Source organism: Esox lucius, chromosome 9 (assembly GCF_011004845.1).
Source record: "Esox lucius isolate fEsoLuc1 chromosome 9, fEsoLuc1.pri, whole genome shotgun sequence".
Taxonomy (NCBI): domain Eukaryota; kingdom Metazoa; phylum Chordata; class Actinopteri; order Esociformes; family Esocidae; genus Esox; species Esox lucius.
Genome location: NC_047577.1, coordinates 9,246,805 through 9,273,914, shown reverse-complemented (window position 1 = coordinate 9,273,914; position 27,110 = coordinate 9,246,805). Strand labels below are relative to the sequence as shown.

General features: G+C 45.1%; 3 protein-coding genes and 1 long non-coding RNA gene across 5 annotated transcripts; 2 read left to right on the top strand and 2 right to left on the bottom strand.

Moving 5' to 3' along the window:
* Positions 1–5: 5 nt before the first annotated feature.
* LOC105031188 (synaptogyrin-1) lies at positions 6–11,070 on the top strand. Of its 2 annotated transcripts, none has more exons than XM_013135227.4 (5): positions 6–496; positions 5,746–5,834; positions 6,273–6,421; positions 7,401–7,546; positions 9,428–11,070. In XM_013135227.4, the coding sequence occupies exons 1-5, from the start codon at positions 398–400 to the stop codon at positions 9,647–9,649; spliced, it is 705 nt and encodes a 234-aa protein (XP_012990681.1). In that variant the 5' UTR covers positions 6–397; the 3' UTR covers positions 9,650–11,070. The 2 variants fall into 2 exon arrangements, with proteins under 2 accessions (XP_012990681.1, XP_012990682.1); XM_013135228.4 differs by lacking the exon at positions 9,428–11,070 and adding an exon at positions 8,274–9,342 and having other exon boundaries at positions 61–496.
* Positions 4,608–13,048, bottom strand: LOC109616158. The gene is made up of 2 exons (XR_002197241.2): positions 12,961–13,048; positions 4,608–4,908 (listed from the first exon to the last, which is right to left on the bottom strand). It is a non-coding gene; the product is annotated as an uncharacterized LOC109616158 (long non-coding RNA).
* LOC105031189 (protein CutA homolog) lies at positions 12,596–15,607 on the top strand. The gene is made up of 7 exons (XM_010905476.4): positions 12,596–13,402; positions 13,519–13,594; positions 13,959–14,107; positions 14,201–14,260; positions 14,500–14,545; positions 14,898–14,947; positions 15,108–15,607. Exons 1-7 carry the CDS (start codon positions 13,377–13,379, stop codon positions 15,205–15,207), a joined length of 507 nt encoding a protein of 168 aa, XP_010903778.1. The 5' UTR covers positions 12,596–13,376; the 3' UTR covers positions 15,208–15,607.
* Positions 15,608–18,903: 3,296 nt separating this feature from the next.
* LOC105031196 (somatostatin receptor type 5) lies at positions 18,904–21,031 on the bottom strand. Its single transcript, XM_034294485.1, has 3 exons — positions 20,659–21,031; positions 19,865–20,274; positions 18,904–19,632 (listed from the first exon to the last, which is right to left on the bottom strand). The coding sequence occupies exons 1-3, from the start codon at positions 21,029–21,031 to the stop codon at positions 18,904–18,906; spliced, it is 1,512 nt and encodes a 503-aa protein (XP_034150376.1).
* Between the last annotated feature and the right edge of the window lie 6,079 nt (positions 21,032–27,110).

The following is a 27,110-nucleotide window of genomic DNA, read 5'->3' as shown; positions in this document are numbered from 1 at the left end:
ATCTTGAGTGGAGGCGCGTAATCCTGAAGGGTTCTGGAACGAGACAGGCTATACGCGCAGAGAGCGCTCTGGGGCATGTTGGTGAAAGCTCGATCATGCGTTAACCACTGGTTGGGTCGCTGCCTCTCAACCCCAGTCCCGCTCTATTTCTGTTATTCCACCTTGAATTGAAAGCGGGTAACAGACTGACAGAGAATCATACACGGACAACGTAGTGAGAGGACATTATAAGGATTGAGTGTGAGAGAGAACACCATATGGACTCAGTATTTGTACTATATCGGGTAGTTTGATAGAAAAACGTTCTAACCCGTTCTCTCGTGAAGAGACAGAAAAAAGAAAACCAGCACGCGCACACTCAACACTGTACCCAAACACACACCGTTTGTGTCCGAAGATGGAGGGCATGGCGTATGGAGCGGGAAAGGCTGGAGGTGCCTTCGACCCTACAGCGTTCTTCCAGCAGCCCCACACAATCCTCCGCATCATCTCTTGCGTAAGTAGCATTGCGGTTGTCGTATTGCCTCCCGGTTATGTTTGTATTTAAATGTTAATGATCACCTTGCCAGTGCGTGTTTTGTGTGCACTGTAGCATACCTGGCGCCTTAGCGGCACTGCCGGATTCAATGTGAAGTGCGCTATAATCGCCCGAATGGTCACTGTATTGTGAACGCAGAGTCCACGACGCACGGACTCAGGTGATTTTGTAACGATTGTATACAATTCGATCTGTTGATTCCGAGCCTGAATCTCAAATGCGAAATGGCACCCTTTTGCCCATGCAGCACATTACTTTTGACCAGTGTCAATCGGGCTCTAAAGTATGCCAAAGTGCACTTCACTATTTAGGGAATAGGGGAGGTGACATTTCGGATTCTACCCTCGATCTAAAAAGTATTTGTGAAGAGTTAACCCATTTAATTTTAAAAATTAGTGTGAAGTCCAATAATGTGTGTGTGTGTGTGTGTGTGTGTGTGAGAGATGTCTATAAGCTTACATGTGGGGACCCAAAGTCCCAATTAAGCCAGTGGAATGTGAAAAATCGGTACCCAACTGTGTTTTTTGGCAGGTCCCCAACGAAATGTGCCATTTCCAGCTTAGGGTGTAGGTTTAGGGTAATACTTACAATGGACATAGTGTTAGAATTTAGGCATAATGTTTAGGGTTGGATGTCATCAAAAACACTCACTTTCAAACTTGGAAAAGGGGGCAATCCCAAATTGCCCCCTTTTCCTCTCAGCTCTCAGCCCACAGGGCGTGGACACGCATCGGCCATTTTAATAAGCACCCCAAAGCCAAGTGAGTGAACATTATTAAGGGTCTAGTGCCTAATAGACCCTCCAGTGGCCCGTTCCAGTGTGTCTGCAGCGATGCCGGCTTAATGAGCGGAGTCCCATGATGCACTATGTTGTTTTTGAGTGGTGCCATACCTCCTAAATTAAATGTTTAAGAGTGCCCCGTTAAATGCCGGGAGGGATTTGTTAATAAGATGAGAATTTCGAGCTTGTTTTACTATTTAAAAGTGTGTCCGGATGTAGAGTAGGTTATAAACTGTCAAATATTAATCTGGTTTTAGACCTGGGCCCAGTGCTAATACAATAATAAGGTTGGTTATGAATGACCGAAGTAGTTGGTCAAAGCTTTGGATGGGGAATTACTCACTTTATTCATTGGCTTGTTATAGGGTTTTGATACAGCTGACCATTCGGCTTTGATGGGAAAACAGACCTCAGTGGGCTTGACCATAAATACCTGCCTTCGGTTTCAGAATGATCTCAGCGATAGATCCCAGGCTATTATTACAGACAAAATTGAATCTAAATGTGTTTTCCACAAGTGTTTGGGAAAAATTCCCTTCATCCCTCGCTACCCCACTCTCCACCATCTACCCCACTCTCCACAATCTACCCCACTCTCCACCATCTACCCCACTCTCCACAATCTACCCCACTCTCCACCATCTACCCCACCCCCCACCATCTACCCCACTCTCCACCATCTACCCCACCCTCCACCATATACCCCACTCTCCACCATCTACTGGATGCAGTTTAAATGCTGTGGACCTTAGCACGGATGAGATGATCTTATTTGTCACCCGACTTTCCCGGCTTTCTTTGTCATTGCATTTTGTTGTTGTGTTTTGACGTGTGTGTGCAGGAGAGAATATGTTCACTGGACAGACGTTGAATTGAATTCCATTTTAATTTGCCCTTCATAGGGTCAAGAGGTCCAGCCTATCATTCAGAACACTGACAGTGTGCCCAGACATACCAGCCAGCAACACAAACAAAAATGGCAAAGAAACGACAGAACGTGAGACTATATAAAAGAGAGAGGGAAGGAGAGAGAGAGAATTTCCAATCCATCAGTGACTGGGCTGAAACAAAACAGAAACGGCCTGGATTTCTTGTTAGAAATAGATAGGTAATTCAATAGGAAACAAGCCATGTGACGCCAAACACAATTCTGATCAACCAAGTCTTTTCTAACTCAATCAGCTACTGACGCTGAGTCTGAATTAGCCCTGTATTCTCTAAATTGCACAGACCTCTGGTCAGAAGTACTGCACTATCTAGGGAACGATATGGACTCATAACCATTATTTGCATTATTTTGATATTAAGGGCAGTGTTATGTGTGTGTGTCTGTGTGTGTGTCCTACCTGCGTGGGGATGCAGGCTCAGCTGGGAGGCTTAACTAAGAGTGGCCCTTGCAGGGATGGATGGGCCGAGGCACTAATTCCCACCGGTTAAATAAAGGGTTAGGGATTAAGTTAAGGGCTAAGCGATTAAGTTAATAGCCTACATCACATTTTTACCACAACAAACACGTTTTAATGGAGCAAATCTGCCTTATTCCCTCTGAGAACATTGAGTATCTTTTGGAGTATCTGTCGAAGCAGCTCAGAAACGCCAGGGTTTCTTATCACAGAAAGGTCTAAAAGGGAACTCCACAAGAGACATGCACACGCACACACACACACACACACACCCGCATGCACGCATGCACACACACGCACACACACATGCACTCATGTGAACTGATCTTTTCCCTGAGTACCAATGCAGGTGTGATATTGAAATTTGACTAAAATACCACTGTTCAACACAAAACCAGAGAACATCTTGATTTTACAAGATGAAAATACTTCTGTGCATTTTCATCTTTTGAGTGTATATGTGTGTGTGTGTGTGTGTGTTTGTTTGCACTTGTATGTTCGTCTGTGTGTGTTTGCATGTGTGGTTTGTTTCTAATAGAGGCCCCAGGGAAGATGAGGGACAAGTAACAACTAGCGACGGAACAAGGGAGTTACTGGAGAGGAATGAGAGACAGAGAGAGAGAGAGATGTAGTGGTGGAGTTACTGGAGAGGAATGAAAGAGTGAGGGAGAGATGTAGTGGTGCAGTTACTGTAGAGGAATGAAAGAGAGAGAGAAAGATGTAGTGGTGCAGTTACTGTAGAGGAATGAAAGACAGAGAGAAAGATGTAGTGGTGGAGTTACTGTAGAGGAATGAAAGAGTGAGGGAGAGATGTAGTGGTGGATTTACTGGAGAGGAATGAAAGAGAGAGAGAAAGATGTAGTGGTGGAGTTACTGGAGAGGATTGAAAGAGAGAGAGAAAGATGTAGTGGTGGAGTTACTGGAGAGGATTGAAAGAGAGAGAGAAAGATGTAGTGGTGGAGTTACTGTAGAGGAATGAAAGAGTGAGGGAAAGATATAGTGGTGGAGTTACTGGAGAGGAATGAAAGACAGAGAGAAAGATGTAGTGGTGGAGTTACTGTAGAGCACAGGTGTCAAACCGGTTCCACGGAGGGCCGAGTGTCTGCAGGTTTTCGCTCTCACCTTGTACCTGATTGATTAATTAGTTCACTAATTAGTTAATTTCTAACCCCACCTGGTTGTTTAGGTCTGAACTGGGAACCAATTTAAAGGAAAACCCAAAGACCTGCAGACACTCGGCCCTCCGTGGAACCGGTTTGACACCCCTGCTGTAGAGGAATGAAAGGTTTATAGCTTTCTAGAAACTGGCCATCCATCCCTCTCCTAACCCTCCGTTCGCACTAATTGGGATGAGGGGCAGTCAGCTATGTTCCTCCCTCTATCCTCCTCTCCAACGCTCCCTCTCCATTAACCCCAGACCACTTCAGTCGGAGCTGGGTTAGCATGGGAACAATGAAAACAGAGAGGGGCTGATTAAAACAGTGTGCGCCGGAGGTCTGGAACAGTGTTATTTCAGGCTCAACAGAGACAGGCCCAGTGGGGGCCAATCATGATTCTGAAAGGGTTGTAGAAATATCTTCTGAACTCTGTGTTGTCCGTGTTCATATTGATGTGTGTGGGGCATTTCCATTTCAGCAATTAGGCGGATGCTTTTTCCTGGAGCATATTGCAATCGTTGCTTTTATCTTAAAGATGGCCCAGTGAGAAAACTCCCATTCACAGCTGTCAAAGGCGTAATCTCTCTCTGTGTAGAACAAGTGTATGTGTAGTAGGTTTATTTAACCTATTGTCTATGTGTAATGTTAGTGTATAGTTGGCTTATATATCTTGTTCTCTGTGTGTAAATATAGTGCATAGTCAGTTTATATGTCCTCTTTACTCTGTGTCCATACTGTACCGTCTTTATTTGTTCAATATAAAGAAATAAGAACATTTACACTTGTTATGTAGTATATTACTACAACTACCCAGATAAATAGCTTCAAACTATTTCTTTAGATTGTCGAGGTATTTTGCACAAGGCAATCAGCTGGGTTGTGTCAAAGGGCCCATTTTCCACCCCCAGGCCAGGTGGTTGTCCCTGGGGCGTTGTCCCGGACAGGTGGTTGTCCCTGGGGCGTTGTCCCGGACAGGTGGTTGTCCCTGGGGCGGTGTCCTGGCCAGGTGGTTGTCCCTGGGGTGTTGTCCTGGTAATGATAAAGGAGAGAGTATATTCACTCTACTACATACAGCTCTGGGAAAAATTAAGAAACCACTGCACCTTTTTCTTTCCTTTCCAAAATAGTTGAAAAGGAAACTTTAAATGAGGAACAGAAGGGTTCAATTTGCAGTGGTCTCTTAATTTCAACCCTTCTACACACTCAAGTACCATGCACACTACACATTACCTGGCAAATGCACAATACACTCTCCATGATTGTTAAATATGTTATCACAGACCTCAGAGATTAAATCTATACACCTCCCCTCCGTACTCCCTCCCCCCTCCATACTCTCTCCCCCCTACCCTCCATACTCCCTCCCCCCTCCATACTCTCTCCCCCCTCCATACTCTCTCCCCCCTCCCCTCCATACTCCCTCCCATCCATACTCTCTCCCCCCTACCCTCCATACTCCCTCCCCCCTCCATACTCTCTCCCCCCTCCCCTCCATACTCCCTCCCATCCATACTCTCTCCCCCCTACCCTCCGTACTCCCTCCCCTCCATACTCCCTCCCCCCTCCATACTCCCTCCCCCCTCCATACTCTCTCCCCCCTCCCCTCCATACTCCCTCCCATCCATACTCTCTCCCCCCTACCCTCCGTACTCCCTCCCATCCATACTTTCTCCCCTCTATCCTCCATACTCTCTCCCCACCTCCCCTCTGTACTCCCTCCCCCATCCATACGCTCTCCCCCCTACCCTCCGTACTCCCTCCCCCCTCCATACTCTCTCCCCACCTCCCCTCCGTACTCCCTCCCCTCCATACTCTCTCCCTGCTCCCCTTCATACTCTCTCCCCTCCGTACTCCCTCTGTTCCCAGCTCTTCTCCGTTGTGATCTTCGGCTGTATAGCCAACGAGGGCTATGTGAATCGTCCGGACGAGGTCCAGGAGTTCTGTATCTTCAACAGGTAGTCTTGGGTTCTGACACCCCCCCTTGCCCCCCCCCCCCCCCCGCCCCCTGCGGTATCATGTCATGTGAAAACATCCTGTTGAATTCAATGAGTGAAAGAACTTGTGAAGTAACAAACTAATTACTTATAATTTAACGTTTATGTATTGAATGTTTTTAGTATGAATTAAAATGTACACTGAATTGCATTTAAAAACGCACTCCATGACATACAGCACCAAGGGTCAGATCTGTCACATGTTGTTGTGTATATTGGATTCATAACATGTGACACAAATTGCATAGTTAATGTAGTTGTTTTTTGTACAGAAAGTGGATGACATGGTACACGATTTGCTGGCAAGGACCAGTTTTCGCTTGTAAACATTATTTTCAAAAAAATACTAGCTTAATTAATCCGCAATGTCTTTAACGAATGAACCTGCCTGATCAACAGGAACCAGAATGCGTGTAACTACGGCGTGTTCATGGGGAGCCTGGCCTTCCTCTGCTGCCTGGCCTTCCTGGCTCTGGATGTTTACTTCCCACAGATCTCCAGCGTCAAGGACCGCAAGAAGGCTGTGCTGGCAGACGTGGGCGTGTCAGGTGAATGGAGATGGGGGGGGGGGGGGGGGGTTGTAGAGTGATCGGTCCATGTCACATTGTTAATTATTATAACAGACAGTTACAACTGATTACAGGTCAGACCTTCTACTCTGTGGGACTTTGTTAATATGGGCCCTGTTTTTTTCTAATAGCCACTGTTGCACAGGTTAGGGTGCTGTGGGACCTTTCTCTGATGCTTTTGGAATCAGAAGCTATCAGGAACTGGCTTCTCACTTAAGGTGATAGGGAGGTGCGATAGGAGAAAGACTCTTCCATAAGGGGGAGGTGAGAAGGAGGTACATTAGCAGAATGGCTCAACCTTAACAAATGGTCTTCTGTGGAAAAGGTGATTTTTAAGATGGGAGAAAGATGTGATGGAGAACATCACATGGTCACAGTGTTAAGTTGTGACCATGTCACATCTTTTTTCCTTTCTTCGTGTCTGCCTTGTCTTATCCCTCTCTCTCTCCACCTCTTTCTCTTTCCAACTCACTCCATCTCTTTCTCCTCCTCTTTTTCTCTCTTCCCCATTCTCCCTGTCCTCACATACCTTTCTTTCCATATCTCCTTCATTTTCTGTGATAATAAGATAGGACCTTCATTCTATTCATTTTGGCAATCCACAGAACCAACCTACATATAAAACCAATAAAGGGAACAGTGATCATGTCTAACCTCAATTAACAACTAATTTCTCCCCTCTCCCTCGACAGTTCACCCAAATAGTACATTATCTTCTCAGCATCCCTTCGTTTTCAGGAGCTAAAATTTAAGATGCACCGTCAAATGTATAACTTGCTCTTTTTTCCTACTCACTCTTTCTTTTTCTCTAATGTCCACTCTCCTACTCCTCTCTTCCTCTCCGCCCCATCCATCCATCTTTCCTCTCACTTTCTCATCCCCCCCTCCACTTTTACTCCCTCTCTTTCTTCTGCTTTCCTCCCTCTCTCCTGCTCCCCCTCTCTCTCCCTCCCTGTAGCGTTCTGGTCCTTCATGTGGTTCGTGGGGTTCTGTTTCCTGTCCAATCAGTGGCAGGTGGCTAAACATGAGGACAACCCCCGGGGGGGGGGGGGCAATGCCGCCCGCGCTGCCATCATCTTCGCCTTTTTCTCTACCTTCTCCTGGGTACGGTGCACTCCTTTATTTCCACTATCGCTTCATCCCTGTCTTCATGACTATGGCACATTCCTAAAATATATACCATGAAAGTCCAGAGGAACCATCCATCATCTCCAACAAAATAAAGGGCCCTTCTCATTTAGTTGACACCCAAACCTGACATGAGGCCCATGTGGAAATCCACCCACCGAGCCACTGGACCCCATACACTGCCACGCCCTTAAACTGCCACAGCCCTATACTGCCACGCCCTTATATTGCCACACCCCTATACCACCACACCCCTATACCGCCACGCCCCAAAGCTACCACGCTGATATACCGCCACGCCCCTATACCACCACACCCCTATACCGCCATGTCCCTATACCAACACGCCACTATACTGCCACACCGCTATACCACCATGCCCCAATATCACCATGCCCCCATACCGCCACGCCCCTATACCAACACGCCACTCTACTGCGACACCGGTATACTACCACGCCCCTATATCACCACGCCCCTATACCGCCACACCCCTATACTGCCACGCCCCTATACCGCCACACCCCTATACCGCCACGCCCCTATACCGCCACGCCCCTATACCGCCACACTCCTATACTGCCACGCCCCTATACCAACACGCCCATATACTGCCATGCCCCTATACAGCCATGCCCCTATTCTGCCACGCCCCTATAACGCTAAGCCAATGATCCGTCTCTTCCACTCGGCCCTCCTCTAGGGTGTCCTGACTGTTGTCTCTATGGAGAGGCTGAAGATCGTGTCCTTGGAAGGGGAGTACGACAGCTTGGTCACCCCTCAGTCCCCGGTCCCACTAATTTAGTCTAATGTCTCTGTCCTTCTCGCTTTTAAAGCTCCAGTCCACCATTTCTAAGTGTTCTCCTCCCCTCAGCTAATCCCAATGTAGTCTAATGTCTTGTACATTTGAGGAAAATGGCTAAACAGATGCTTTAATTACTGACCCCAACATAATCAAATCTGCATCCTAAATGGCACCTGGTTACCAATGTAGTGGACTGGTTTGACTACAATCAATGGGCCCTGATAATGCAAATGTACTACAGTCAATGGGCCCTGATATAGGCAGTGCACTACAGTCAATGGGCCCTGATATAGGCAGTGCACTACAGTCAATGGGCCCTGATATAGGCAGTGCCCTACAGTCAATGGGCCCTGATATAGACAGTGCACTACAGTCAAAGGGCCCTGATATAGGCAGTGCACTACAGTCAAAGGGCCCTGATATGGGCAGTGCACTACAGTCAATGGGCCCTGATATAGGCAGTGCCCTACAGTCAATGGGCCCTGATATAGGCAGTGCACTACAGTCAAAGGGCCCTGATATGGGCAGTGCACTACAGTCAAAGGGCCCTGATATGGGCAGTGCACTACAGTCAATGGGCCCTGATATGGGCAATGCACTACAGTCAAAGGGCCCTGATATGGGCAATGCACTACAGTCAAAGGGCCCTGATATGGGCAGTGCACTACAGTCAAAGGGCCCTGATATGGGCAATGCACTACACTCAATGAGTTAAACTACAAACTAACTTTCCAGGCAGCTAATCACATGTCCTTGCTCTCTTTTCCTAACCCTAATCCATGAACACTCTTGCTTTTATGCATCAACTTCACTAAACCCCACCCACCCCAAACTTCCACCTACATCCCCAAACCTCCACCCCATCCCTAACATTTGTTCTTCGTCACCCATCAACCCGTCATGTCCTCCCTCATAATCGACCTCCTCATCAATTCTAACCCCCCCTCCCCCCTCTCTTTACCCCCAAACGACCCCTTTCACCCCACCTCCCCCCTCTCTTTCACCCCCCCTCCCCCCTCTCTTTCACCCCCCCCTCCCCCACACTTCGCAAGGCGGCCCAGTCTTTCTTCGGCTACCGGAGGTACAAGCTTGGGGCAGACTCTGCCCTCTTCTCCCAGGACTACGTGGACCCCAGCCCACAGGACGGTGCTGCTGGAGCCCCCTACACCTCCTTTACCACCACCGGGGGAGACCCGGAGGACGGAGACGCCGCCGTACAGTCTTCATATCAGGGTATCGACAGTGAGGGGGGTCAGGGATACCAAGACTACTGAGGGAGACGTGAAGGGAACGGAGAGATGGAAGGAGACGCGCAGCGGTGAGGGAGAATTGGGGGGAGGAGCTGTAGGGATGAAGGAGACGGAGGGAGTAGGGGCGGAGTTGAGAAGTAGATGTATGGAGAAAGAGGCGGAACTAGCGGAGGAGATGGAATCAGGGCTCTGGGTGTGAAGGCGGTGGTGTTCTCAAAGCCCAATGGAGGCAAATCTGTTGCCGGTATTTTGTTTATTTTAAATACTCCAAGAGCAGAACCGCTGAATCAAGTTGGGAATAATTCACCTCCACATGCTTGCCATCCGCCATAATAACACAGCAGAAGTAGCTAGCCGACTGGGGCCGTCATTACACTTGGATCATTTTTACAGAATTTAAATAACATTACCATAAAATGCGCATACAATATTTGATTCACACAATCAACGAGGAACTGACGCTACACAGTAAGGCAAGACGTGCGTTCGCTACCCTTTGGCCAGTGATCTGGAAGGCATATGTAGCCACTGTCATGAATTAACACGGTGATCTCCGTGGAACAAGGGGTTGTTGCTGGTGATAATAGAATTGTTTTGCTCCAACCAATGGGATCTGTTTTTAATTGCTTCCCAACGTTTTTATTCGTAATATTTGTTTACACATGAATCAGTAGCAGATTTCACTGCTCATTCCACTCCAACACACACTGAGCGAGACATCGTTTTTTAGACCTCAGTAGGGGCAGGGAGTGTCTGTCAGAAAGGTGTTCCTGGTTACCGTGGGAAAGTAGAGTGGGAAAAGTAACTGTTTATCTGTTTATCGCAATTTTTTTTTTTATCTGTGACGCAAATCTGGCCTAAAAATGTTGTTAATCTAGATAAAACTATGGTAGTAATTCGCCCCTTGCTTATGAATGCTGTTCACGCCACATTTTGGTTATTTTTACTGCATGGGAAGTAGCTATAGCCATGCTGTGGCAATGTCATGGCTACAGCAATTGTTTTAATAACCTACCTGAGACTGACCAGACACTTCTGTTTCAAATGAGAGGCTAAGAGGCCAAGTGATCAGAACATAAGAAGAAGGTGGTCAGTCAGACCTGAGTAAGAGAGATCCTCTTGCCACATTTTCGCATGTATTTCAGTTTTCCAGTAGGTAATGCCTACCATATGAGGCGCGTATGTGCAGTAACTTCATTTCCCCTTCACTCCTAATATTATTTTTTTTTAAACTGGCAAAGGTCAAAGTCTACAAATCTTGGTCTCATGTTGATGACACATGAATCACAACGGTTTTGAGATCAGATGTTTTTCTCATGAGAAAAGGCACATAATGTTGTCCCAGTGCCATCCTCGCTCCATAATGGGGGAGTGGACCCCTTCACGGGAAACCACTTGAAACATTTTCTGAGCTATCGTGACAGGTTAGCCGTAATTACATTGGCCCTTGAAAATACATGACAGGAAAAAACTACACGGAACATGTCACATATGTTCCGTGTAGTTTTTTCTTGTCATGTATTTCCAAGGGCCAATGTAATTATGGCTAACCTGTCACAATATCTTGTGAGCTATTGACTATTTGTTTCATTAGTTGGACCAGTGTAGTTCTTATGCTGTTGATATGACACATGGGATAAACTGATTCCTTCACCACATGTATTATGTGCTTTAAGGCAACAGGGGAAAATTCATGGCTCTCTTAGTATATTGAAAACTGTGTAACCGTCGAATTTGACCATAAAGTAGATCATTCCGTAATAGAAAATGGCCATCCTGGATTGATTCAGCCTCTGATGTAGTCAGTTTGCACTGTAGTTCATGTAATTTTAATTCGATCTAGGCTTACTAGTATTGCTGCGATGTAAGATATGCTAATAATGTAACTTTACTTCAGGGCATTAATTAGTTCTGTGCAATCTCTGGTGGGCTAAGTCCAACTGTCAAACATTTTGTGAGTATACTTGCACTTCATTTTTAAAGGCTACTCAGTAGGCTGTATTAATTGTTCCAGATACAAGTGGATTACATTTTAAAATAGGTCATTGTTTTGGCTGCCAGGATTCAGATTTGATTTTTATTTTGGAATAAAATAAAAATGCTGTGTGAAATTCCTCTGTGTTACAGTAAACTTTAACAAAAAAAAATGATGCTAAATGTTTTGGATGTTTGAACTTTTTAACCAATAAAAGTGAACAAAATCCATTGACCATGCTGAATAGATTTTTTGGGTATGGGTATGTTTAACTTGATCGAGGTTGCCATCTGCTGACCAAAAGTGGAAAATGTAGCCATTGTCCAGTTAAGTGAATTTAAGAGTACCGATGTCAAAACACCCATTACGATTGTCTATATACCATTACTTTCATAAATGGTTTTCTTCTCCCATAAAATCATTGAAAATATTTGCACATCAAAAATAATTACCCTGCTTTATCTCTGCATTTCATTTTATTCTTCGAATCGGTGTACATCCCTCAGCTTTACAGTAGAGCTGTAGTACTAGAAACAGCAACTCAGGTCCTGACTGTATTTTAGCAGGACATATTGAATTTATGAAGTTACTATACATGTGTTATTTTGTCTTATTGAAGAATCTTTCCATGACATTATTGTAATCGATGATTATTTGGAATAGGACCGTTTGCCAAAGTTCGTTCCTGCAAAAAATACAGCAAGGAGATAGAGGTCGCCATCTACTGGCCACAGCCTACTGTTGAGAATCCTTCGAGGAATTGCGACATGTTTAGCGTTATGGCAATAAACGTATTTATTAATATTTTATACCATTACTTCATAATGAATAATAAATATTTCACAGAATTTAATATTGCACTATATCAAAATACCGTACTTCAATCTCCGATTTACGACCAATCGGTAAACAACGTTTTGCTTTACGGCAGAGTTTTAGTTCTACATTGAGAGCTGCACAATCGTCACACGCCCCGAGTAAAGGTATTTTTGAGAAAATTTTCTGTTGATGTAATTAGTAATATCGATGTTTGTGCTTTTCCCAACTTGTAGAAACTTAACCTGCATGACATTTTTGTTTCGTGCGTTTTGTATCAGTTCTTGTCATGCGCGCCATTAGAACCTGTTGTCTCAAATGACAGCGAGTTTAATTTGTTCAACTCAACCCAGTTACGTAGTTACAGTAGCTCAACTCGTTCAAGTTTAATCTCATTTAGAGAAATGATCAATGTTAGTGGGATTTGCCATCAACAATATTTAGTCACCGAAAGCTTAGATATGTACATTCAGAAAATAATTTAATGTTGGCCTTACTGCATAAATCCAATTTATACTTTGAATAATACTTTTTAAAAACTTACCCAAAACAACCACATTCCTCAGTTAATGTCAAGGGTGCGCCTCTCCAAATGCTCGTTGTCCAATCAAATCTCAGAATATAGGGACACGGTGGTGTCCATCAAATATTACCAGTTTAACGGGCAACGAAACGAAGAAAAAGTTGGTCATCTGGGGTTGAGTTAATTGGCCACTGCAAGATGAGCATACACCACTGTAGTTAGGCTACACATTGCTTTTCAGTAATGAATTCATATCTTGCCTGCTGGCCTGTTCTGTATTGAAGCAATATTCAGCCAGAGGGGAGAGGCTAAGGACAGTTTTTAGGCATAAAAACAACAACGTTTTTTTAAGGAATCTCAGGGTTGGTGATATATGGCTGAACACAAACCCACACACATATATATATTTTTTAATATACGTTTATAAAGAACGAAACATGAAGGGGAGGATCAATAGTGTCAAGAAAGTGAAGAGCAACAGAAGCGTCTAAATCCATCTCTTTAGCAAAAAAGAGTCAGTCACACCAATGCCAGACCAGACCTTTAAACTGCACTAAATCCCCCACTTGCCCCCCACAGTGGTCAGGCAATGCGCATTGGACCCCTTGCTACAGGCGGACTGGTGGCAGGTGGACCTCTGAGAGCCTTCCTCGTGGTGAGATCCTGCCCAAACCTGTAGCTTTCAAACTTGGTCCCTACTTCTGCGTCACTGTAGAAACCCATGTCTCAGAATACGAGGTGAAACTTAGTCAAGAAACCGCCTGTCTGTTTTTGTTGTTGTCCCGTTCCTATATGTTGTTGCCCCGTTCCTATATGTTGTTGCCCCGTTCCTATATGTTGTTGCCTTGCCAAATTTAACACACCGTTATATGAGCTGGGACCTAAGCCACGCCCTGGTAATGTAACAAGAAACGTTCACGTTGTTGACGTGATTTTGGCTTAGCGGAATGTCTCGTTAATTGCCGCTGTTTGTCTGTCGGTCCTTTCCCCCGAACCTCTGTTTCCGTGGCGACCTCTAGACTGCGTTGCTGAGCGTGTTGATGCTCCCGTGTCTGAGGACCGTGGGATTGAGAGTGTTCTCCATGGCGTCCGAAACCTACATGTCGGGCACGCACTCCGCTGCCTTCGTCACCTGCCCCAACGAACAGGTGGCAAAGGAGCTGGCCAGGTAACTGGAGAGTTTGGGCTCCTGTTAATTAGCCGGAAAATGGAGAATCGGTCAGACATTAACTTGATTACCCACTTTGCCTCCCTCTTCCAGGGGTATTGTAGAGAAAAAACTGGCCGCTTGTGTCAACATCGTCCCCCAAATCACATCTGTGTAAGTGTCACCCTCGCTGGATCAGAGTGTTTGGCTCGGTTATTCAACAGTTAACTGTAACTGATTCCATTTATGCCAACCTTTCAGGTCCTGACTCGATATTCCAGGTCACTTCCTTAATGGACTGAAATTGAATTACCTTGCTGTTATACAGGAAATGTGTGAAGTGAGTGTCTGTAGAAATGTTGAATATGATATGCTCCAGCCTAAATGCGTTTTTCTTTTATGTTTCACCTCAGATATGAGTGGCAGGGGAAGATTGAGGAGGACAGTGAAGTTCTGCTGGTGAGCTATTTCTCTTTGATCCAAAACCTGTTGTTCCATGACAAAAACATAGCAGCGTGAACTAGCTAGAACAGCACATTTATTTACACACCAATATTTGAAAAAATTAAGAGTGAAAAAGGTACAAAACTACACACATAGAGAGAGAAGTCATGCAAACATTTAAATAACAGAACAATTATTTAAGAACATTGCACCCAAGAGATCAATACGAGTATGAAATGCCCATGGCCTATAGAATGAAGTGAACTGAGTAGAATAGACGGCTAACAAGGCGCGAAAAGACAAGCGTCTGAAGCCGCGACTGTCAGTTCTGTGCGGTGTAACTAAACCCCCTTTGTTCTGCCATAAGATGATCAAGACCAGGAGTTCTAAAGTGTCAGCTCTAGCAGAATATGTCAGGTAAGTCTTCATCTTTAATGGTCTCTTATCTATTTCTGACTTCTAAATGGGGGGGGGGGGGGGTGCCAGTTCAACATAGACTAAATGCCCTCTTACCAAGGTGACTCACAACACGAGTACATAGTTGTGCGTGACTCGTGATGTGCTCACTGGTAAACAGGTCAAAACACCCATATGAAGTGGCGGAGGTCATCAGCCTCCCGATTGATCAGGGCAACCCACCCTACCTCAAGTGGCTCGGTGACACCGTCCCCGAATGACCGGGGCGCGGCCTCACGTCAGACGCCGTCGCGGTGTCCGCGGAAGACGGATGTCTGACAAAAGACGATGGATGGATGAAGGAAGGCTAAGTTCAACATGCATCCCTATTCCCCTTGTTGTTCAAAATCTAATCTGGACCTTGAGACTGACTGAGAACCGGGACACCAGGTGGTACCAGACGGACTGAGACCCGAGACACCAGGTGGTACCAGACTCGCATGGATGAGATATTTGGGAGAGGCGTTTGGAGGATAATTTTCACTTCACCTGAAATGCCCTTAGTAGACATGGTGTGTCTGCTGTCAGAATTGAAGATGCTGTCCTGTTTTTCTGCTTCTTTGTTTTTTCATATAAAGTGAGAAATAATTTGGAATAAAAGACTCAAGTCGTTCGATCAAGTCCTTGGTGGGTGTTGTCATTCCGTTTAGCCTGAGTGTCTCTGTAGTCATGCCAGCTAACTCTCCCTGATTGTCGTGTCGCCGTTCTGCCACACGATGTTTGCCTTGGCAGTGACAGTGAAGGAGTTGGGAACGCCTCAGACATCCGGTCTGTCACAAGCCTTGTCTACTGTCTTGTTGTTTGATTAGATGCATGTACCCCGACCAGAGACCTCTATCGAGAACTCGTCATGAACAGAAATAGGGTTTTCATTCTATTCATGAACGAGAATAAGGTTTTCATTCTAGTCATGAACAGGAATAAGGTTTTCATTCTAGTCATGAATGGGAATAGGGTTTTCATTCTATTCATGAACGGGAATAGGGTTTTCATTCTATTCATGAACGGGAATAGGGTTTTCATTCTATTCATGAACGGGAATAGGGTTTTCATTCTATTCATGAACGGGAATAGGGTTTTCATTCTATTCATGAATGGGAATAGGGTTTTCATTGTAGTCATGAACGGGAATAGGGTTTTATTTCTCGTTTTTAGTTTTGGCCTCCAGGCAGTGACAGCGGTCAGAGTTTGAATTTATCTCCCTGGATTTTTCTTATTGGATATAATAAGTAAATGCAGAAATCGTATGTCTAGAATGAATGAAAAATTGACTCGAATGGGTACTTCTGTTCGATTCTTTTTATTTCAACAATATTTCATGATCCTGGTGTGTAACATTTGAAACACTCAGCTGCTCTGGACATTGTCTAATCAGGTGTATTATTTGTTCGGGGCTGGAATAACAACTGGACACCCTATATCTTTCTGTTGAGAATGAAAATCATAACTGTCCACCTAAGGTGGTCATATATCTAATATCTAATTGAATCTCCACAATCAGTATCTAATTTAATGTTGGAAAACAGACAAAACTCAACCACTCAATAGGTCAAATGTGGCCACCGTGGTTTCTGGCCTTACATACTCAGGATGAATGTCAAATTGCTTTTTTCTCAAGGATCTTGAATGGAGTCGCAGATGATAATCGATCGCGAGACCAAGGGGATATCACTAGAATAAACAGCTTAATGGCAGTATGCAAAAAGTACTTTCTTCAAACTCCACATTTAATTGAATGTTTTCAATATTCAGTACTGTACAGTGCACACAATACAACACAAGAAGTAACATTTATACTGTTAGAAACATGTGAGAGAGTCAACTCTTCACCAAACCAAGAGTTGTGTTCTTGTCCATACGGTTCTCCCAGCTGAAAAATATTTCAACAAACAATTTACATACATGTACATGCATTTCATATGCTAATAAAATTCTAATATTGAAGTTAATTATAACTATATAAAACAAATACTATTTGTTTGGGTAGAATTCATTGTAAGTCCTTGTATTTCTGTGGTTTCTTCCAAACAGTGTGAGTGAACCATTATAAGAAAAAACACAGTGAGGAACATTGTAGACATTTGGTTGATAATAAAGTATTGATCATTAATTTCAAGTATGAGGGAAAAAAAGCACTTTCTTCTAAGTTCAGTTCTTTCAGTGTTTTTGTCTGAATCAGTTTTGCCTGTGGACTCAACGCCGTTCAAATTGATTGGCGCAGACTCTCTCGCGCACGACCACGCACAACAACATTTCAGTAACTGCACTAGCCGAAAGAAAAATATATATGTGACAAAACATTCTGCCTCCCTTCAGCTATTAAACACTATGTTCAGATTCTGAGAAAGCTCCAAGGACACTTTAGATCAATTTTCTTTTACAATAAAGAACCCAGTATAGTCGGCAGCAATACAAAGCTCTACTACAGTATACGCCTCTGCCCTGTAGCAGAACAGCTTTGCTTTAGTGCAACTAACCCGAGACAAATGACCTCCATCATAATGAAGAAAATAATCATTTGGCTCTGTAAACACCTATAATTCTTTATTTAAGTGTAAAGCCCACCTGTGTTCCATTCATTCAGCTTCTGCCACATAAACAGGACCTGCCAGATTGATATTATTTTTTTCGCTCAACAGTTTTGACCACCGGCTCGGAGATAATAATATTCACCTGCACTCCGTTCAAATTAGCCAAAGGTCAGTATCAGATTGTGTGCAGCGTTTTTAATGGACTTTGCAGCGTTTTAATGTCATTACCCGAATGTATTAATTTAGAATCGCAGGTGTGTTTGGTTGCTATTCACTGGGAAATACGAATTTACCTTAATTGTGATAATCAGGAACGTTCTGCGAGGCCAGAGAGAATCAGAATGAAGGGCTTCTGTTGTTTCGGCACTGCAGACAAGGACGCAGATCTGCACTTGTGTTTTGAATCCTCCAGTCAGTGTGGACTCGGAAGTAACTTCTGACATTTATTGAATCATTACATGCTGATTTTCTTTGATGAAATGGAACAGGAAAATTATTGAAATGCGGTTGTTTTGCACTACAACTGTACTGGAAAGCATTTCATCAGTGTTTGTTCTTAGAATTCTATAATATCTCCTAATTTGATGATTGTCATTCATGTTTGTATATTGCGATGTTCCACAATGAGCATAACACTGCCTGTGTTTACCCAAAAGATTTATATTCCCACCAAAAACCCTTTGCGCCCAGGTTTGAGTTTAGGTCTGGTCCGCCGGTATTGGTCTGTCCACAGACTGTTCAGAGGAAACTGAAGTGTCCATTGAAATGACATTGAGGTGAATTCCAGGGTGGCCTCTAAGAAGGAGTCGGACCTGAATCGGCCAACTTGCCAAGCCCACTCCTTGGCGTTAACGCCGAGAGGTCTGAACCTCAATATGTTGTGTGGACATCCGTCAATCATTTAAAAACATTATATGTTATAAATAAAAAAATGTCAAGGTGATGAAAGAGAGACAATAGAATAAAATACAAACAATAAATATTATAATTACAATATTACTTACACAACAGCAGACTACACCCTAATGCAGTGAATTACAATAACTACATAAATACAATAAATGACAACGTACACGGTTATATAGCACCAAAGGTTAAAGCATGGCTATAAAAATGTGAGTTTTAAGATATTCCAGAAGCCTAATCCAAAGGTCCAGAATATTCTAGCTCCAGGATCTCCCTAAGTACATATCCAACACCACTTTCCTCTCCCCTAATCCTTTGCTAAACTGACATAAAATCAACATCTTGGGCAACTTCACCATACACCAGGCATGTCCTGCACGGTGTCCATATTCGGACATCAGTCTCAGCTAGACTAGTATCAGGGCTGCTTCATATAAATGGTATGTTAGCATGGACATTGGGAAATTGGCTGTGTGTGAACTACAGGCAGCTGATCTCCAGTTTGCTACCTTTATCCGCTGTCTCCTCTGGTCGTGGATGGTCACTTTTGTTCTTGGATCCATTTTCTACAATGGGGAGGGCCACAGTAGGCCCCGAGCCTGAGCCTGTCTCACTCAGCTCCACGGATTTGTCCCTCTGTCCCAGGTTCACCATCTCCACCTGCCCCCCTTGTGTGGACAAGATCCTGTTTTCAACTTGTCCTCCTCTGCTGTTCGGTACAATCTTTGATATCTCTCTCGTCTGTGCAGCACCCTCTATTGTCTCTTTCCCTGCCCCCTCCTCCTTTTCTTCTTCCCCTCCTCCCTGACCTTCGGTGACCCTGGGCCCATCTCGTGGCTCTAGCTCAATACCCCCCCAGACCTCTGTGGGGCGTTGCTGCTCGCTGGCCTCTCCCCTCTCGTGGTTGTCTACCCTCCTCGAAGCACGACAGAGAGCCTTCCGGAACCCTCTCTTGAAGTTATCGGACAGGAAGCCGTACAGTATCGGATTAGCGCAGCTGTTGGCGTAGGACAACACCACCACGAAGTAGTACAAGCCTCGGAACTCACCCGGCAACAGGACCAGGAGGTTGATGATGTTAAGGAGGTAGAACGGCAACCAGCACAGCACGAATACCGCCACCACCACGACCACCATGCGGGTGATCTTGCGTTCGGACTTCCTGCGTCTGGAGGAAGTCGCTCGGGCCCTTTTCCCCGCGCTGCGCACCTTGGGAGAAAACATAGCGATTCCATTTCATGACTTTGATTTTGACCCATGTCCACACAGATTGCGTCAGCTTTGAAGGAAGTGAGTCGAGAGCTAAGGTGGTTAACAAACTAACGGATGAAACTCTATAGAATTAACCTCTTGCCACCTTCTCAATCGTATCGTGGGAAAATACGGTCCGAAGACTCTTCCCAGCGGAAAGGTAAACCGAGGGGAAGGTCTGCGTTTGTACCTTGACCACGATGAGCAGGTAACACAGGCATATGACCAGCAGCGGTCCGAAGAACCCCACGGTGCACGTGTAGATGATGAACGACGCCTTCCACACCTCGGCCGGCTCTGGCCACACGATACTGCAGTTGCCATCGTCCTCCAGGACATCGGCGAACGCCACCACGGGGAGCACCACCACGAACGACACCGCCCACACAGTGGCGTTGACCGCCTTGGCCACGCGCGGCCGCCTCCACCATGAAGCCCTGATGGGCTGGACCACGGCTAGATAGCGGTCCGTGGACATCACCGTCAGGCAGAAGATGGAGGTGAACTGGTTGATGGCGTCCACCGTCATGACCACCCGGCACATGAGAGACCCGAACGGCCAGGATAGGAGGGTGTTCTGGACCGCCAGGAAGGGCAGGCCTGTCGAATAGAACGTGCAGGAACTTTATTGTCGAGTTAATCGACTGCAGCAAAAGGCTAAACAAACATGAACTTTAAAACATTGAAACAGGTAGTCACTGCAAAACAGTAGAAACACATTTCACTCATAACCTTTTCAACAACGTAACACTGCTATTGTAACGTGTAGATGGTAACAATTATTGGCCATCAATTCTGGTCAGTTTTCATTCTGCACGTCAACGCTTTTAAATGATCTCCAGAAATGGTTCTATGTCTGAATAAAAAAAAAAACATTTTCCGTAGCTACGATCCTCATGTCCGAAAACGGGATTTTAGTGATAATAGTGTAGTATTTATAACGCGTCCGTGAAACCTTAACAACTACAAAGAAGCCCCACTGACCAAGCATGAACAGCTCATCGGCGATGGCCAGGTTGAGTATGTAGATGTTGGTGACTGACTCCGCCCTCAAATAGTGTAGAACGATGTAGATGACCAGCGTGTTGCCCACCAGGCCGACCACACAGACCGCCATGTAGATCAGGGGGATGAGGACCCCTGCCACGGTGGCATGGAAACCCCATGCGTCACTCCCCCCCCCGGGGTACGTCCGGTTGCGCCAGGTGGCGTTGAGAAGGGGGTTGTCGGGAGGGGAGGTGAGGAGGAGGAGGAGGGGTGACGGGGGCAGGGTGGAGAAGGTGCCGGCGGACGTGTCGAGCCCAGGTATGGAGGGCGTGGCTTGGGGGAGGGGGGCGGGTGCTTGGACAAACTCCATGGAGGTTGGTTGTGGTCGCTGGGGAAGTGGGTGGTTCTGAGGTGGACTTCAGTGCATAGATGTTGGATCTGTGGTGGGGAAGAGAGAGAGAGAGATGTCTATAGTGCATTCCAGACAGGAAGCAATGTAGCGGAGCGGAGTTTGTCAAAATAAAGCTTGATCTTTTTATTTATTTTTTCCCCCTTCGGCTGAACGGCTTTCAGGAGACCGCTGATTGCTCCGACCGGACATAATTCAAATCTAGCTTCACTTAAAAGAACCGGCAACCGTTCGGAAAGAAAAGTGAGATTGCTGGTTGTCAGAAGAAGTGCTGGTTATGACTGAGAAGGGGGTTCTTTAGTGCCGGGCCATTGGACCTTTATTAGAAAGACGGAGATTGGGTGTTGAACATACAGATGAGCGTGTTTTAGGCATTGTCACAACCACGAGACTGTGACAGTTCAAGCCTCCTAGATGCAATGACATGAAGTTCTATCAAAGAAATGCCAAAAGACCGCCTGTATTAAATCATTTTCATCTGGGTAAAATGTTCACATTCAAATAATACATAATGGCATCCAGAAGCAAACAAGATGTTCTCCCAAACATTGTTAATGTACTACATGTTCAAATCCCCCATCATCATCATCGTCATCATCAACAGAGGTTAGCGGAGGAAGGGCAGACCACAACAACGCCTGCAGAGCCACAGCGCAGGGTGGGTTTGTTCCAGACATGCTGTTTACGTTGCGGCCATCATCGCTCCCTAATAAAGTGGAATGTATGCATGCACACACACACACACACACACACACATGCACACAGAGACCCTACGGTAACCAAGTAAGTGCTGTACAGACTAAAACACAAACACACACTCACTTAGTGAAGTAATAAATGGGCCGTCTGACTGTTGCACGCACACACACACACACACACACACACTCCAATGCGGCCGTTAATGGTGGTAATTGTCTAAGCGGTGGACACTGATGTCCATGACTGACAGCCCTGCCGGTGGTTAACCGTCGAGCGAGGGAAGTGGTGCAATGAGTGGGGATGGAGGGAGAGAAACGGGATGGAGCGAGAGAGTGGGCTGGAGAGAGGGAGGAGACAGAGAGGCTGTGGAGGGAGACTGATCGAGAGATAATGAGAACTGAAGTGATGAAAAGGGGAAGGGAAATAATGAAAGGGAGAGAAGAGAGAGAATGTGATGTATTTCAGTTGGAGGTTTTGGCGTCCCAGATGCTTATGGCTCCAATGATGTTTGAAGACGTACTGTTCTCCCGGGTAATGTAGACTACCCCACTCAATGGACACATCACACCTGCTCCAGCCTTGAAACCATTTAAAAACACTGATTGGTAGATGCCTATTGCAAATCATTTTTATATATTCGTTTTTTTACTTATTTGATGTAAAATAATTATATATTCTTTTATAGATGTTTACTGGAAGGATGGAGGTGGTTATTTGTCCTGTTCTCACACACTTATAAATGTGTAGGTGTGAAAATAAACTGTACATCCCATAACCCCCTGAGACACCCCTGGTGAGTGGGGTCATGGCCATTATTGACCCTGGTGACCCTGGAGCAAATAGGGTTAAGCACACTGTTCAAGAGGCAATCGACAGACTTTTTCCACATTGTCCACAAAGGGATTCATATGAACTTTTCCCATAAAACACTGTTACTGCTAGCCAACCTGCCACCTGAAGAAAGCGACATTATTGCACAACAACACTACAAAGAAAGACTGAAAGAGCACCACTTAACACTACACAGACAGAACATTACTCAACCCTGCACAGACAAAACATTACTCAACCCTGCACAGACAGAACATTACTCAACCCTGCACAGATAGAACATTACCAAACCTTGCACAGACAGAACTTTACTCAACTCTGCACAGATAGAACATTACCAAACCTTGCACAGACAGAACTTTACTCAACTCTGCACAGATAGAACATTACTCAACACTGCACAGACAAAACATTACTCAACCCTGCACAGATAGAACATTACTCAACCCTGAACAGACAGAACATTACTCAACCCTGAACAGACAGAACATTACTCAACCCTGAACAGACAGAACATTACTCAACCCTGCACAGATAGAACATTACCAAACCTTGCATAGACAGAACTTTACTCAACTCTGCACAGATAGAACATTACTCAACACTGCACAGACAAAACATTACTCAACCCTGCACAGACAGAACATTACTCAACCTTGTACAGATAGAACATTACTCAACCCTGAACAGACAGAACATTACTCAACCCTGCACAGATTGAACATTACTCAACCTGAACAGACAGAACATTACTCAACCCTGCACAGATAGAACATTACTCAACCCTGAACAGACAAAACATTACCCAACCCTGCACAGATAGAATATTACCAAACCTTGCACAGATAGAACATTACTCAACCCTGAACAGATAGAACATTACTCAACCCTACACAAACGGAACATCACCTAACCCTTAGCCTAGTTCTAATACTATCTGGAGTTGTAACTATTATTCTAAACTCTACCCAAAATCCTCAAGGGAAAGGGGTAAATGTTTTGTTTTTCTATCTCTGCAGGGATTTTTGGAGAGACGTGTATACAGACATACTAACCCGCCATCCCGTTTCACACACACACACACACACACACACACACACACACACACACACTTCTGCCTGTTTCTGTTTAAAGGAGATGTATGTCTCAGTATGGTTGCCTAATCTCCACCAGTAATAAAGAGAACAGAAGTCAAACGCCCACTACACATAGATGCCTCTCCCTTTGTCCCCCAGAATGCATTTGTTAGCACAGACCTGACTTCCTGGACGTATGTAACCAAGGTGACGTGGGTCATGACAAGGTCCCACATTATCCATTCTCGTCTAATGGAAGGGGGCGGGGCAGGGGGCGGGACTCAGGCCATTATTAGATGGACATTTGTCTCAGTGTGGCATTGTGGGTAGTTGGACTGATCCAGATGGCAACCTGGGGTGGATCCAGACAACTGTTATTATGTTAGAGGAGCCTACTGGAACACAGCTGGATTAAGACAGACTGGAGGGTGGATGAGAGGATCAACAGGAGGGTGAGAGGATAAACAGATGGGAGGATGAGAGGATCAACAGATGGGAGGATGAGAGGATAAACAGGAGGGTGAGAGGATCAACAGGAGGGTGAGAGGATCAACAGGAGGGTGAGAGGATCAACAGGAGGGTGAGAGGATCAACAGATGGGTGAGAGGATCAACAGATGGGAGGATGAGAGGATCAACAGATGGGAGGATGAGAGGATAAACAGGAGGGTGAGAGGATCAACAGGAGGGTGAGAGGATCAACGGGAGGGTGAGAGGATCAACAGATGGGAGGAGGGTGAGAGGATCAACAGGAGGGTGAGAGGATCAACAGGAGGGTGAGAGGATCAACAGATGGGAGGATTAGAGGATAAACTGGTGGGTGAGAGGATCAACAGGAGGGTGATAGGATCAACAGGAGGGTGAGAGGATCAACAGATGGGAGGATGAGAGGATCAACAGATGGGAGGATGAGAGGATAAACCGGTGGGTGAGAGGATCAACAGGAGGGTGAGAGGATCAACAGGAGGGTGAGAGGATCAACAGGAGGGTGAGAGGATCAACAGGAGGGTGAAAGGATCAACAGATGGGAGGATGAGAGAATCAACAGATGGGAGGACTCCTCCCCATCATGGACAATGAAAGATAAATCAGCACGATGTTGACTGTCTACTGTTCTAAGGTGAACTGTGGTGTTCCCTCCTGGGGGGTTATGAGACCCATTAACCCCCTCGTGTCCTATCTCACGTAATGAAAGGTCTGTTTGGGTCTGTAATCACTATAATGATACACTACACACACAGCTTTTGAAGGGAACCTGGACTAAAAGCACAATTTTTACGTGTGTGTGTGTGTGTGTTGGGGCCGAGGTGAGTCATACTCACATGAATTCCTATTTATGCAGATAGATAAATGAGTAGGAAGGCATATTCAGAGAGCAGTGATGAGATGCCAGTGTCTAAAATGACAGTTTACTTTGAAAAGGGAAATTGAAGTGGAGGGTTGTTGGCAAACTGTCACAGATTGGCCCCTCAGGGGATGAACGGGAACCCCATTGAATGTTTCTTCTAACGCGGGCTTGGAAATGCACCCCCAAACACACAGCCCTCAGGGGACGAATGGGAACACCATTGAATGTTTCTTTTAACGCGGGCTTGGAAATGTAGGACAGATTTGAATTAGTGTTTTTTTTCCCCCATTAAAGCCGCCAACTGCCTACCCATCTCTGATACAATGTTTGTACAATCAAAATGTTTGTACAATCAATTCATCCCAAAAATTACAGCTCACATCAAACCTACAGGTCACATCAAAAGGTAATTTATTCTGACCCCTGAATAAGCTAAAAAAAAAAAAAAAGCAGTTCAAAACATTCTACACATTTTACATGTCACTCATTTCAGTCTTATCACCAGGTTCCTCACTCAAAACTATAATTTACAGGAAATGTATGAAGTATAATAAATGTACAAGTGGGATAAATAGTGATGTGGGTACAAGTGGCAGTTCTCAATGGCATTCCGAATTTGCAATTGAGGCAAGTTGAAGGAGTAGGGTAGCATGTGTAACTGAAATGCAGGGATAGCAGCAATGAGGTTCCTGAGGTAGACATCTAAGTAACAGCAAAAATTTAAGTACAGTGGCACTTCTAAATGTGCAATGAGCATCCGCCAAACCACACTGTGGCGCAGTTAGTCAGAATGCTCTCGATTGTGCAGCGGTAAAAGTTCACAAGGATCTTGGAAGGCAAAAGGGCTTACTTCAGCCTCCTCAAAAAGTACAAGCGCTGCTGCACCGTATAGATGGACAGTCCACTAATTGGCCCCTGGTATACAAGGACAGTCAACTCCTTTCCCTTGGTATACAAGAACAGTCAACTCCTTTCCCTTGCTGTACAAGAACAGTCAGCTCCTTGGCCATTGATATAAAAGGACATTCCGTCCGACCACCGGGTCATTACGGTTTCAGGATGTTCTGTGTTTTAGTGACCGCATGTGAATCAAAGCTAACATAAACCCTTCAACTTCTGTTGGTTTAGCCGATTTAATGAACCACAAAACAGGCATAAATCTTCACATGTATGAGACTTATAAAGGCAATATGCAAAGAGGGCTGTGACAAGAATGATCAGAAGTCCAAGGTATCAAACACAACGCACTTGAAACGTCATGATCCTAGGTTAGATTACAGCACTATACCACTGTAACGGATGGGGTGGGGCTGAGGAAGGAACAGAGCAAGAGAAAACATGTATAGTAGAGGGGAATGAAATGAGCGAGTGACAATATGAACGATGGAGACATGAGAAAGAAGATAAAGAAGAGGAAAGGAATAGGGAATAAAGAAAGAGAGAGAGAGAGAGAGAGAGAGAGAGAAAGTGAACACTGCAGTAAAGGAGAGTGGAGACAGTGTGATATCCCTCATCAGAGTGCTGGATCTTTCAGTATAAGCTCAGTGATCGATAGACAGATTGATTAATTGATTGATCAGGAACAGATGCACATAGTGAAACTAGACGCGTTAAAATGACTTGTTTTCAATGTTGTCCCTGATGGATGAATGAACAACAAAACAGACGGCGAACGACAGCCATCCATTATCAGCACAGCAAAAAAAGAAAAAAATGTGAAGAAAACAACACGTCCTGATCCCTTCTTATGCCCCTTGCTAATGACAGTACGATGCGGGGATTGACATGTCAGTTAAACCATGTGCAAACCAAACTGCTCCCAAGATGAGCTCTGCGTCGGACTTCTTTAAAACTACCTGCTGGACTGGGGTAACCCATGGGTAGGCAGCAGCAGCAGCCAATCAACTGGTTGAAGAACAGGTTGGCAAGTTGGTTGACTGCTGATGGTCTCACATCCACGGTTACAAATGAATGGGGACCCGCACAACTGTGGTTTTCAAGATAAGACGTTATAAACTAAACCGGAGTTATTCGGAGAACGAAAATGAGAAATCATGATGGTGATTTACGCACAAGTAATTTAGCAG

Coding starts and splice junctions, on each gene's coding strand:
- LOC105031196 (XM_034294485.1), bottom strand. CDS start 21,031: ATGGAGTTTGTCCAAGCACCCGCCCCCCTCCCCCAAGCCACGCCCTCC. Junction 20,275..20,658: donor CGATGAGCTGTTCATGCTTG/GTCAGTGGGGCT, acceptor TCTATTCGACAG/GCCTGCCCTTCCTGGCGGTC. Junction 19,633..19,864: donor ACCTGCTCATCGTGGTCAAG/GTACAAACGCAG, acceptor TTTTCTCCCAAG/GTGCGCAGCGCGGGGAAAAG.
- LOC105031189 (XM_010905476.4), top strand. CDS start 13,377: ATGAAGGGGAGGATCAATAGTGTCAA. Junction 14,261..14,499: donor GTCCCCCAAATCACATCTGT/GTAAGTGTCACC, acceptor GTTTCACCTCAG/ATATGAGTGGCAGGGGAAGA. Junction 14,948..15,107: donor GCTCTAGCAGAATATGTCAG/GTAAGTCTTCAT, acceptor ACTGGTAAACAG/GTCAAAACACCCATATGAAG.
- LOC105031188 (XM_013135227.4), top strand. CDS start 398: ATGGAGGGCATGGCGTATGGAGCGGGAAAGGCTGGAGGTGCCTTCGAC. Junction 497..5,745: donor TCCTCCGCATCATCTCTTGC/GTAAGTAGCATT, acceptor CTCTGTTCCCAG/CTCTTCTCCGTTGTGATCTT. Junction 5,835..6,272: donor GAGTTCTGTATCTTCAACAG/GTAGTCTTGGGT, acceptor CCTGATCAACAG/GAACCAGAATGCGTGTAACT.